This window comes from Pagrus major, chromosome 9 (assembly GCF_040436345.1).
Source record: "Pagrus major chromosome 9, Pma_NU_1.0".
In the NCBI taxonomy this organism is placed as follows: Eukaryota; Metazoa; Chordata; class Actinopteri; order Spariformes; family Sparidae; genus Pagrus; species Pagrus major.
The window spans coordinates 13,743,429-13,755,687 of NC_133223.1; the positions used below are offsets into that span (position 1 = coordinate 13,743,429).

A 12,259-nucleotide genomic window follows, 5' to 3' on the forward strand; every position below is an offset into this window, starting at 1 on the left:
AATTGGACTTCTTTCTGAAACCAGTGGAGTCACCCCCTGCTGGCTATAAGATAAAATGCATGTTAATAGCACTTCCACATCGGCTTCACTTTTCAGGTCAGGAAGCTTTGTCCATATATTATACTGTCACTGGTTAGCATGTTAACATTTGCTAATTAGCACAAGACAGCGTACAGCTGAAGCAATTGGAACTTGGTCATAAATCAAAGTATTAAAAAATGATGATGGTGCTAGAAAAAATAATCAAGAGATCACCAAAGTTATTACAGTTCATACTGAGTTGTCAAGACATGTCAGTTAAAGCCAAAAGTATAAACCTGATGTTTTCCCAAGAGGAAAAGTCAGATGATCACCAACGTCTGTAAGATTCATCTTCTGAGGACCATAAGTAATAACAATAGTCCTAAACTCCATGGCAATCTATCCACTCATTGACACATTTTAGTCTGGACTAAAGTGATGGACCAACTGACCAACAGACAGACCCACACCCAGAGTGTTGTGTTTTTAGACCTTCAAGTCAGCAACAAATATCATAAATTACTGATATCAGAGATAAACTGTAATTATAACCTAGTTGAGATATCAAAATAACGACTGATTAAATCTCCCATCATGCCTTGGTTTCCAGTTTTTGAATCTGATGTTGCCCACACAGATACATATATAATTCATTAGTACAATTCTGTCAATATGTATTAAACCTTGACATTAGCAGGCATGTGCAAACAGAGATAATGATATGACGGGCTACCTCACAGGTCAGGGAATAGTGGATACAGCTTTACTACAAAAATATAATCCCCAACATCGCACTGTATCCCAGTCAGTTAGTTCTACTCTCTCCCAAATGCCAAATTTGCATTCATGCATATATACATGATACACAGAGATGTATTTTGTCCTTCACATTCATATCAATGAGGCAGGATAAATAACACATACACCTCCCTGTAGAATGCATTACAGCTCAACAGCTGCAAGAAGTACATCTTCGTGAATGACACTACATTTGAACAGATACACTCCTTATGCATCCTTGAGATCTAACAAATGTGTCAAGTGAATTTCTTTCCTCAAAAAACATTTGCAAAGCCATTTTCTCCCCCCACAATGAGATTATGTTTTCACCCATTTCGATTTGTTTCGTTACTTGATTGGTTGGTTTGTCAATATGATTACACAGAAACTACTGAATGGATTTCCACAAAACTTGGATGGAGGATGGCTCTCGTCCCAGAACAGACACCATTAACTTTTTAGTGCAGATCCAAATAAAGGGACAGATCCAAATACTTTTTTCTCACTTTCTTCAACATTGTGAGATGAAGAGTTTTTTTCTATGCAATACAGTCGCCTGAGCAGATTGCGGCCGTTCTAGACAATGCTGGTGTTTCCACCGGCTGTGGGTAATATTTACAATAAACACACTTAAAACAGACAAATAAAGACATAAATACTTAGCTTACTCAACCACAATAGAAGCACAAAAAAATAAAGTAGAAACGATGAAATAAACACGGTCTGAGCAAGTCAACAACATCAGGCAAGCATGAAGCTCCACTTCTGAAACGCTCCCAGTGGGATATGAAGTTGCATGGAGGACAGAACAAAATAGCTGCACACGCCAGGTAAAAGACACGTGCATGGTGGAATCAAGGGGTTAGATTAAACCAGATATTCATTTTGTTTTGTCTTATAGGCGCCTTTTGGGAGATGCTAAGGGTTAATTTATGACTGAATTTATACTGACTTTAAAGACTGAACAACTACTGATATTTGTGAGAATTTGTATTTGTCTCATTTAAAATGTAATCATTTAAAAAAAGTATTGTGTGGCTTGAGTTTCCTGCCATGGCTTCAGTGCATTTCTAGATATTAAACTGATATTTTTTGCTTCAAAGATAGGTAAAAGTAAATCTCATGAAATCATTCATCACACATAACTCATACTGTCTATACATTGTTTTTGGAATTGAAACAAATCACTTTATGTGACTTAGAGACATGACTGGGAGGTCATAAGTATTGGGGCCCCTAGTTTTTTTATTGGCTTTCCAAGTTCACGATTGTGTAGATATTTTGAGCTACAAATTAATTTGTCAATGCAGAAAAACTGTTTTCTTTTAAATAAATGTTTCATATATTTGTAGTGAATTAATTTGCAGAGATTCGTTTTCACATTTTTTTCCATTGATCAGTCAGAGAAAAATAAAATAGAAACTTTTACTGAAATTATGATTAAATAAATGAAATAATCACATAAACAATGAAAATGTCCATGTGTGATTGAATACTGTTTATAAGCAATGCTTGTTGTGTAACTGAAAGGTGGACCAATGAATAGTAAAAGAAAGTGTTCGTAATGAAGGCTATCATGCGAGTTTCTGTCTATTGTGTTTGTGATGCCTGCTGCAAATTCAATTTCCCTCGGGATATAAATAAAGCTGAACTGAACTGAACTGAACTGAGTTTACCAAAGTCATTTCAGGTTTTCTGAGAGTTTCACTTGAAGGACAGTTTATCAGAAGACCTTGGCTTTTCCCTGCTTACACAACACTAAGATCACACAGCAGCAAGTGAATGTTACTAAGAGATATGAGAGCTTCAAAATGATCCATGTCTCTGATGTCTCCTCTTCAAACTGATCAAATTAATCTCATCATCACCTGCACACAAGTCAATAAATAATCCTTTAAGTCAACAACATACACACATAGTCTGCTCTTTCAGGCAGAAATGCACATGATGGTATTTAATAATAAACATTAAAGGGTAGAGAACAACACTAAAAGGTCAGGTTTACGTTAGCAATCTTACCTTACATACTGAAAGGCTCTTGTTTGGGAACCAGTGCCATACACCTAGAACAACAACAGAAAACTGACCATCATTGCTGCATGATACACATGTGCATCACACTAAAAGGTAAATATTTGTTACCTCAACATATTTAAAAAATGAGCAAACTGGCAATAATCATGTTTAAGTTCATTGAATTTTTGGGGGTTTTACTTCTAAATAAATCTAAATAAAAATTGGAAATTTGTCACGTACAGCACTTCTGGATATTTATTTAAAGTCTTACATTATTTTCAGCTTTGTGCATCAAAATAAATTGTTTTTACAACACTGAAGTGTCTGACTTTTCAGTTACCATCATGTTCAATCAGAAGAAGAGTGCCAGTGTTTTTCCATATGCTCTTATATAATACAATCAACAGTGGTAATCAATCACCATCTCACTGAGGCTAACTAAGTAATACTGAAGAAGCTTTAAGTGCGTACAGTGAGAGGTTCTCCCTGTAGAGCCTGCAGGATGAAGTTGCTGACAACACGTCCATCGTTCATGTGCATTCGAGAGCCAAACGTGTTGAAGATCCTCGCCACCCTCACCTCCACTCCTTCCTATGAGCAAAGAAAACAAGACAGTGGATGACGTGACTCATTAGTCATTTTGAACTTGTTGTATCTCGGTCTTAATGTCGTTCTTTATTATGATTGCTTGTTTTATTATCCTACATTAAAACAAGTAATTTGTATTCATATAGCCCAAAATCACAATCACATTGCCTCAGTGGGCTTTACAATCTGTACAGTGAAACACATCCTCTGTCCTAAGACCTTCAATTTGAGTGACAAAAAACTATTGAAAAACTTTTTATGCAAAGAACAGTGTATACCATTTTGTAAAAACTGTGTAGTTTATATATTGTATAGTTTTTGTTTTCATTTATAAGGGGGCAAAAAGCCTGCAGGTGCTGTATAAGTGTAAGTATTTCTGCACATAAAAAAATGATAAAAATTTACATTTTTGCGCCCTTGGAATAATATGTATGCATGAATTAATGACTCATGCACACAAAAATGGCAGCTTATAGCGATATAATTCTAAATTGCTTGGCCCCAAGAAATAAGTTATTGAAAGTCAAGATAAATGAGCAACAAAGCAGACAACCTAGAGCTCCCCTTGTGATCAATTATTAGCAGCATGTATGAAATTTCTGCTATTGACCATCATGATTTATAAGACATGTAAATGTAGGCATTAAAATATCAGATGCTTAGTATATCAAAGCAGCACATCAGTAATCCATCAGGATTTATTTATCAGCTATGGGGGGAATATAAAACAAGGCTATGCACACCTGTCAATCACTATATCTGAATCTCTGTCAACGTTTAGCATTCATCAGAAAACCAGTTATATGGTACTCCCTATAATACCCTAACCCTAACACTCAGTAACAGATTAAGCCCTTTATCTCAAACCAGATATTTCTCCTTCACCCATTTCCGGGCAGAACCATCGACCACTTTATCAAAATCTGTTCTCTTCCCCGATTGCAAGATTCAAATAGCTGATTATGTACTCTGAGCTAAAAGGTTATGTGTTCCTCTAAGAATATTCGACACTTTCCACCCATCACTTACGATATATGCCATTTATCGCCCCACAGAGGTGTCAAGATTCTCCAAATCCAAGATTCGATGGGACTTGATTTTATGGTCATGGTTCGATTCAACTTTTTGGCTATACCATTGTTAGACCATTGCATCTGGATTTGTAAAGATATGCAGATCGTTTGTTTTATGCTCCGACAACTGTCATTTACATTTTCAAATTCTCCTTTACAAAGACATGCAGTATTTTTTATGACAACAGCCTAAGATTGTCCTGGTGGCTTCGGGTTTGACAAGTTCAAATAATATTCATCAAAAAATAAAGATTCCAGGGTTCAACAAAAAAACAACAAAAGATAGAAGTTCAGCTTGTTTCATATCAACCCAACATCCCCAACGCTGTCTGAGTTACATCCAGTACCATTCAGTTGATCGTCGCCGTGTGTTCGTATATTCTTTTTTTTCCTTCAGATGTGTGAGTGTAGGCGGGTGGAGAGAAAAAAAACTTGGAGAATCACTGATCCTGCTATTGAGATCTACAATTGGAATTAAAAGCTTTAAAATCAAAATCGTGACACCCCATAAACTTCTAATTTTGATCTTCCTATTAGTCGATCTGTTACTTGTTGCAACAAATGGAATTTTTATTGGATTTTCTGGATCCCTTTTGACATCTGGCATTAGAAAAGAGATCAAATGATCCCTTCTGGCAACATTGGCCTATTATACATTTCCTCCCTTTTTGATCAATACAAGTTGTCACAACAGATATAGACCTAGTCTATAAAGTGTCAAATTTAAACAGTACAGTGATAATTTGCATTGTATGCTCCCTTAGCTTTGAGCCATTCCCTACACAGATCATTAAATGACAAATGCATTGTGAGCAGATGTATCAAAGGAAATCAAACTGACCTCTTATAGGCGAGTATGATGATATAGTCTTACATATTTTCCAATAAAGAATTAATTCATGAGGCCAACGATATCATAGATAATCCCCTCTGATCCCAAAGATCCCAAACTCCTCCTTTTTAAAAGTCCATGGCCTTCATAAATCAGCCTCATTGCATCAATAAATGTAGCTTCAGATGGGATGTAGGTCACATAACATGAATAAAAACATGAAAAGTATGTAGAATTTTCCCTTGAAAATGTCGAATAGGAAATTCTACAGACGCAACATGCAAATATATTCAGTATGTTAGAACAAGGACACAATGAGGACAACGTGATGAAAAGGTCTCGGGAGCTGTGTGTATGTGTGGGCGTGTCCACTGGTATACTTATACACCAGTGTTCATTTTGGCAGCTATTTTAGATTTAGTCATAGCCATAGTCTTTAAACAAAAATGCCTTAGTTTTAGTCACATTTTAGTCATTTTTATCCTTCATAGTTTTAGTCCAGTTTTAGTCATCGCAATTTAAGAACAGAATGAACAATTTGTTCATTTGTTCAATTATTTTCTTGTACTCCTATTTAAACATTCTTGAATACTGAGCCAGCACAATTTTGAACAAATAACTGTTATAGAGTATAATGTGATAATAAATCAAATAAACAGTTATTTATGAACATTTTTAACACGTCTTAACAGCCATGTTCAACAATTACCCATTAGTAACTCTATAATGTTGTGATTGAAATTTTTTAAAACAAATGAAATTATTACTCACAACAATATGAAAAAATACAGTGAGCATGAGCATGCTGCAGACTGCAGCATGACTACAGTATATACATACAGACATGGGTTGATAAACGTTACTATTAGTCAGCTGAATAATCAGCTATGCGTTTATGAATTATGTCTGAAATGGGGAAAGCATCAAGCTGTCTTTCAGAAAATAGCTAAATTAGTAGCTGAATTACTGGATGTAATTATACTTGAGTCTGAAGTAGTGTTGCTTTCGTCAACGAAAATTATGACTAAATATCGCCGTCAACGAACCTTTATCACGTGACGGAAATGAGACACAACGTAAATGGTGGTCATGTGACTAAAACTATAATCAAATATATAATGCAATATTGTTGACGAATAAAAACGGGACTAAATGTGGTTTACAAAATAAAAACTCTGCTAAAATATCTTTTCATTTTCGTTGACCAAAACGAGACGAGACGAGACGAAATGTTATTACGTTATTTCGTCTCGCTATTATTATTATTTTGCAATATTTCTGTTTCCTCAGTCTCAATTCAGGGGCTGCATCAGGTCGCACTGCGCAGACGCAGGCGACGTCGCTTCCTCAATCCCTACTCGCGCGGCATTATTTAGACGATGCAGCTGCAGTGGGTTAACGTTAACGACAACTCAAGACACAAAGTTAAGTCTGACACAAAGAATTCAGTAGCCTACTATCTGTTATTTGTTCTTTTCTGTCAACGAATTCCCATCTCATTATATCTCCCTAAGGTCCAAACCATGTATAGTGTTATATCTTGTAATAGTTTTTATGATGCAAAATCTGACTTCAGTTTACAGGCAATACAAGTCACAGACACACACATTTTATTATGTTATTGTAGCTCGAACATTCAAACACCTTGTTTCTCTTTAAGTTAAACTTGAATGTAATGTCAATTTTTCTGGCATTGTCATTTGAAGCTATTTTATTTATTTATTTTATTTAAATTTATGTGTGTGTGCTTCTTACATGTTTGGTAGGTAAAATAAATATGTTGTAAATTCAAATCAGAGCATCTTCTGTGTCTGGAATTGAATGTATTCTTGAGTCTATAAGGTAACAATAACCTTGTTTGACTTGTGAAATGGGTGACTTAAAGAAAATGTTGGTTTTGTCTATTCTATACTAGGTACTTGTACTATATTAACTGGGTTAAATAGAATTGCATTACTAAAAAGAGACTAAAGTACAATTTTCATTGACTAAAACTAGACGAAAATAGTCATGGATAATTCTGACTAAAATAAGACTAAAATGCTCAGACTTTCAGTCGACTGAAACTTGACTAGACTAAAAGATTATAAACGTGACTAAAACTAATAAAAACTAAAATGACAATTTGACACAAAGACTAGACTAAAACTAAAATTAAAACAGGCTGCCAAAAACAACACTAGTCTGAAGGACAGTTTGGATGATGCTTTCACCATGACCGCATAGCTAAAAATTCAGCTGACTAGTGGTTACCAACAGCTATCAACCCATGTTTGTATAATTGAATTAACTCTGTGTGGGCTCCTGCTAGCATAACATACCTGAGGTAGATGGGGAAATGGGAAGTTAATTTTATTATAAAAGATCTATCTCGTCATCGTCTCATCTTAGGCATGGAAAAAAGGTTGCTGACCAACATTTTTCGTTTTAGTTAACGAAATTAACACTGTTATACGTGTTATACTGTTAAAGTTGAAACAACCCATCATGGTATGTGTATAACTTATACACATACCATGATGGGTTGTTTCAACTTTAAAGAATATGTATAAAGTATACATTTATGTTATATTTCTGAATTAAACTGTAAGACAAAAAAGTTTAGTTTGTGTACTTACATTATACCAAGTTTTCAACAATGTTATAACCCGGAGAAATTAGTAAATTTATTCCAGTTAAGGGAACTTGGCGCATGAGACTAAACACAACATGAATAAAATGTCTGTGAACATTTCTGCACATAATGTAAAGGGATTTTCTTTGGCAAAGATGGTTGTTTAACAATGAAAACAACAACTCCCATGATCCCATGTCTTTTGGGGGCTGCTACTACTCGACCCCCGATTCACTAATCAGAGGGTTGGTGGTTTGATCCCCTTGGCTGCACGTTAAAGTATTCTTGGACAAGATACTGAACCTCAAATTGCTCCCAATTGGTTGTTCCATCTGTGTGTGGGTGTGTGTGTGAATGGTTGAGAATAGAAATATTGTTGGCCGCTTGGGTTAGGAAGCCAGTCTTTCCCACAGATAGGCTTTACTGGGAGGACTGCCCACGTACATATATTAACAGCTGCTCAAGTATATTTGGGGACGCATTTTAAAATTTTATAATTTTATAATTTTACTTTTAAATCTGTCTGAATCACGGATGAAAAAAATACCCCGATATGTAACTTCCTGGCAACTTTATAAAACGTATTACTGATGAAGAAAGCAGATAATGTTGCTGGGAGAGAGAAACAGAAAGAAGAGAGAAAAGAAATGTGTGGCAACCCAGTGGGCATGCATAAAGGAGGACAATAAAGCAACATTATGTAATGTTAATGTAGACAAACTTTTAAAGCTATTCTGAAGAAAGATAATTAAGTGCTGTATCACTCCTGATGAGCAGGTCGGCAGCTTGCATGGCAGCCTCTGCTATCAGTGTATAAATGTGCATGTGAATGGGTGAATGTGACTGTGCTTTCAAAGAAAGCGACTATTCAAAGAACCTTGAGTTGTCGGTAGACAAGAAAAGCGCTATTAAAATGCAAGTCCATTTACCATTTTGTTTTGGGATCCCTATCAGCAGATATGACATACTGTCTAAGGATCAGCTTAAAGCAGTTTGTCAATGACAACCGTTTGAATATAAAACTAGAATTACCGCATGCGGTTGCAAGCCTCTGCTCACCAGTCTAGTTGCTGTTCCTGAGCTATGGCGTAGAATAATGACCAGAACGTTTTTTTGCAGAACGTTATGATGTCACAGTAAAGTTGACCTTTGACTTTCTGGATATAAAATGTCATCACTATATCATTTTATCCTATTAGACACATGTGTAACTATCATATGAATTGTTGAAAAATTGTCCACTGACCACCAAAATCTTATCAGATATCAGGTAGACAGATTATTGGCCTGGACGGTTATCTGGACCGATATTCAGCTGTTTTCTGATTATCTGTATTTTTTGTGTCAGATTGCCGATAAAATAAACTAATTTAAAAATGCACTACTTTGGCTCTGATGCTGCATTTTTTCTCTATCTGTAATCACCACTCTGTGGTCTCACTCAATGTCCCGCCCACAATACTATCTGATTTGTTACATGTCCAATCATCGCTTATCGGCCTCCTTGATTACTAATAACCGTATCGGTATCAGCCCTGGGAAAAAAAACATATTGTCGATCCCTAGTTCACATTAACCTTGACCTTTGACCACCAAAATTGAATCCTTGAGCCCAAGTGGACATCTGTGTCAAATTTAAAGAAATTCCCTCAAGGCGTTCTTACAATATCACTTTCACAAGAATGGGACGGACAGCTGGACGGTCAGAGGGACAACCTGAAAACATAATGCCTTCAGCCACGGCCATCACTGGCAAAGCAACACAAAAAATAAACCTCCTCCAGTCACTATAATCTTGTTACCTGCCACTAATTGTATTGTTTACCACTACACAATGTGGGGTGTTGCTTGCCATGTAAATCCTTTACATCTGTGTTATTGCATCCGATGATCTGTGACTGGCATGCAACCACACTGCCATAGGGTTATTAAATTGTCAATGTCTCGGACACCTCCTGAGAGACCCATGTCAGAAAAGCCCATTGTAGAAACAATCTGCAAGTTATTTTCTGGTAATTTATGTGTTTTAGTACACAATCATATTGGAGTAAACAATAAAAAAAAAACATTTTCCAATGCGAGTGACTCAGAGTTCAGACAAAATACCTGGACTCTAAGCTCTGAGGTGAACAAATCTGTAAATTAATATTAATTCTGTAAATAACTTGCAACGTGCCCTGTGCATGTGGTTTGTTTCCCAAAAAAAAGTAAAAGAAAATGTCAGCAGTGCGGGATTATTATAAACCTTGGAGAAATGTCTTGGAGAAAAATAAGCAATTTGCAGACAGAGTGAGTCTCCTCTCTACTAGTGAAGTGATCTCAATGATTGCATCGTGTCAGTTGGAGGAGTCAGAGTCTCCCTGTTAAAAATGTTTTCTTATAATATCAATACTGTATCAGCTCAATAGGTCTGAATCAGACCTTAACCATGTGGAACATGAAGCCTGTGAAAAATGAGCTGTGCATGTATGCTATACATGCTAAGTGAACGGGCCTGATACATATTTAATCCACCTTCCATTTTTTATGTTGCTCATCACATTTTCGGGCTGTATCTGCAGATTGTGAACTTTGATTAACCTGTCACTGAAAACTCACTGATGTTTCTGCCTTCCCAGAAAACACATTTGAACTGAATTTTTGAGTTTCAGTTATTTATAACTTTAGTTGCTTTCAAAAGTTGAATGCTAAACCTAAATTGACTCGGTAAGGGATTTGAATGGATTTGATCAAATGTTATCAAATGCCAGCCCTATTTGCCTAAACGGAAGAAATATTAATCAGAAGAGAAAGATCTGACTGATTTTTTTAATGCCTAAACAAAGTAAGTAAACAAACTCTCTCCATTTTCATGACTGAATAAACAAACTGACCTTAAAGGACAACACAATTTTTTTACTTTGTTTTACTTTGTTTATAGTTGGCGGACCCTGCCACCTTTCTAGCTTCAAACAGTGTTCTGGGGACCTTATTTTCCTCTGAGAACAGCTGGTTTATTCACTAATGGAAAAAATAAATATTACTGAGTTTGTATTGTAACCTCACCGATATTCTAAATATTAAAATTCTGAGTTTGAATTTTCTTCTCCGAAACTACATAGTGCTCCTTTAAAACAAGTGAAAACAAATGCATTTGTATACAATGCACCCTTATCCTTTATACCCAAATTACTAAACAGTTCTAAAAAGTCATATTAAAGTCAGTTTGCCCCTGACACTGAATATTTACTGTTGAAAAAAGGCATTAACGTGACAGTATTTCATTAAAACGTGATCTTTTCTAACTCATTTGCACAATTGCCCCTTAAAAAAACATGTTGAGTGTAGCGCAGAATAGTCTGCAATTGTGACACACCATCAAAGTGTCTTACAACACTTGCTGATTCACCCATTCACTCACACATTCATATACTGATAGCAGAGGCTGCCATTCAAGGTGCTGATCAACATCAGGAGCGATACAGCACTTCCTAACCAAAGTGCCCCACTATTTTTCTATGCTCAAAGATTCACTTACATTGACGGAATAGCCAAAGGGAGCAATTTGGGGTTCAGTATCTTGCCTGAGGAAACTTGCACTTGCAGCTGGAGCCGGTGATCAAACCACCGACCTTCAGATAAGTGGACAACCCGCTCTACCTCCTACAGCAGCTGCAACAGATTTCCCAGGATACTTCCCAGGATACTTCCCAGTTCACTTGCTGTAGACTATAGTTATGAGAGATGTTTTAAAATGCATGGAAGAGCAGCCTGACTCGTTTGACACAGTGAATGAAAATGTATGAGAGTAACAGTTGTTGTGCCTAACAGGAGAGACACGGGAAAACTAATGAGATATGTGCAGCCTGTCAATTTCCCCTGGCTTGTTGTCAGATGTTGGCAATCAGGTCTGATAAACAGAATTATGTTTCAGAAAGCAACACCACCAGCATCAGTTCAAACACCAATGCTAACGTTTGCTACTGTAGCGCCAGCTCACTGTGTTGGCCCAGTGGTATTCTTGTTGTCAATGAAACAACTCTCTGCTCTTTAATTGATGCCATGCCCATTAATGCTTCATTATGCTTAATTTAATATGATGTGTTCAATGTCTTTTAACTTCCATTTGGAAAACTGGATTTTTTGTTTTTCCTGTATGTCTGCCATGTGTTACCTACAGTAGACATCCGTTCACAAGACTTTTCTGTCTGAGATCAAAATAATACAGAAAATAAAAATGCCAAGATCGGCATTGATAAACTCTCATCCGTACACACTGAACGTCCATTTTAGTAAAACCGAGTAAGAGGCACCTCAATTAGAGATGCACAATATACATTGACCCATAAATCAAAA

At 36.3% G+C, this 12,259-nt stretch overlaps 1 protein-coding gene across 1 annotated transcript in view; it reads right to left on the reverse strand.

Annotated features, from left to right (window-relative positions):
* Positions 1-12,259, reverse strand: part of uxs1 (UDP-glucuronate decarboxylase 1) — a 36,330-nt gene that overhangs the window by 3,125 nt on the left and 20,946 nt on the right. The window contains exons 10-11 of the mRNA XM_073473938.1: positions 3,289-3,408; positions 2,821-2,864 (exon numbers count right to left, since the gene is read on the reverse strand). Coding sequence (XP_073330039.1) covers positions 2,821-2,864; positions 3,289-3,408 — 164 coding nt within the window. The remainder of the gene's footprint in view (positions 1-2,820; positions 2,865-3,288; positions 3,409-12,259) is intronic.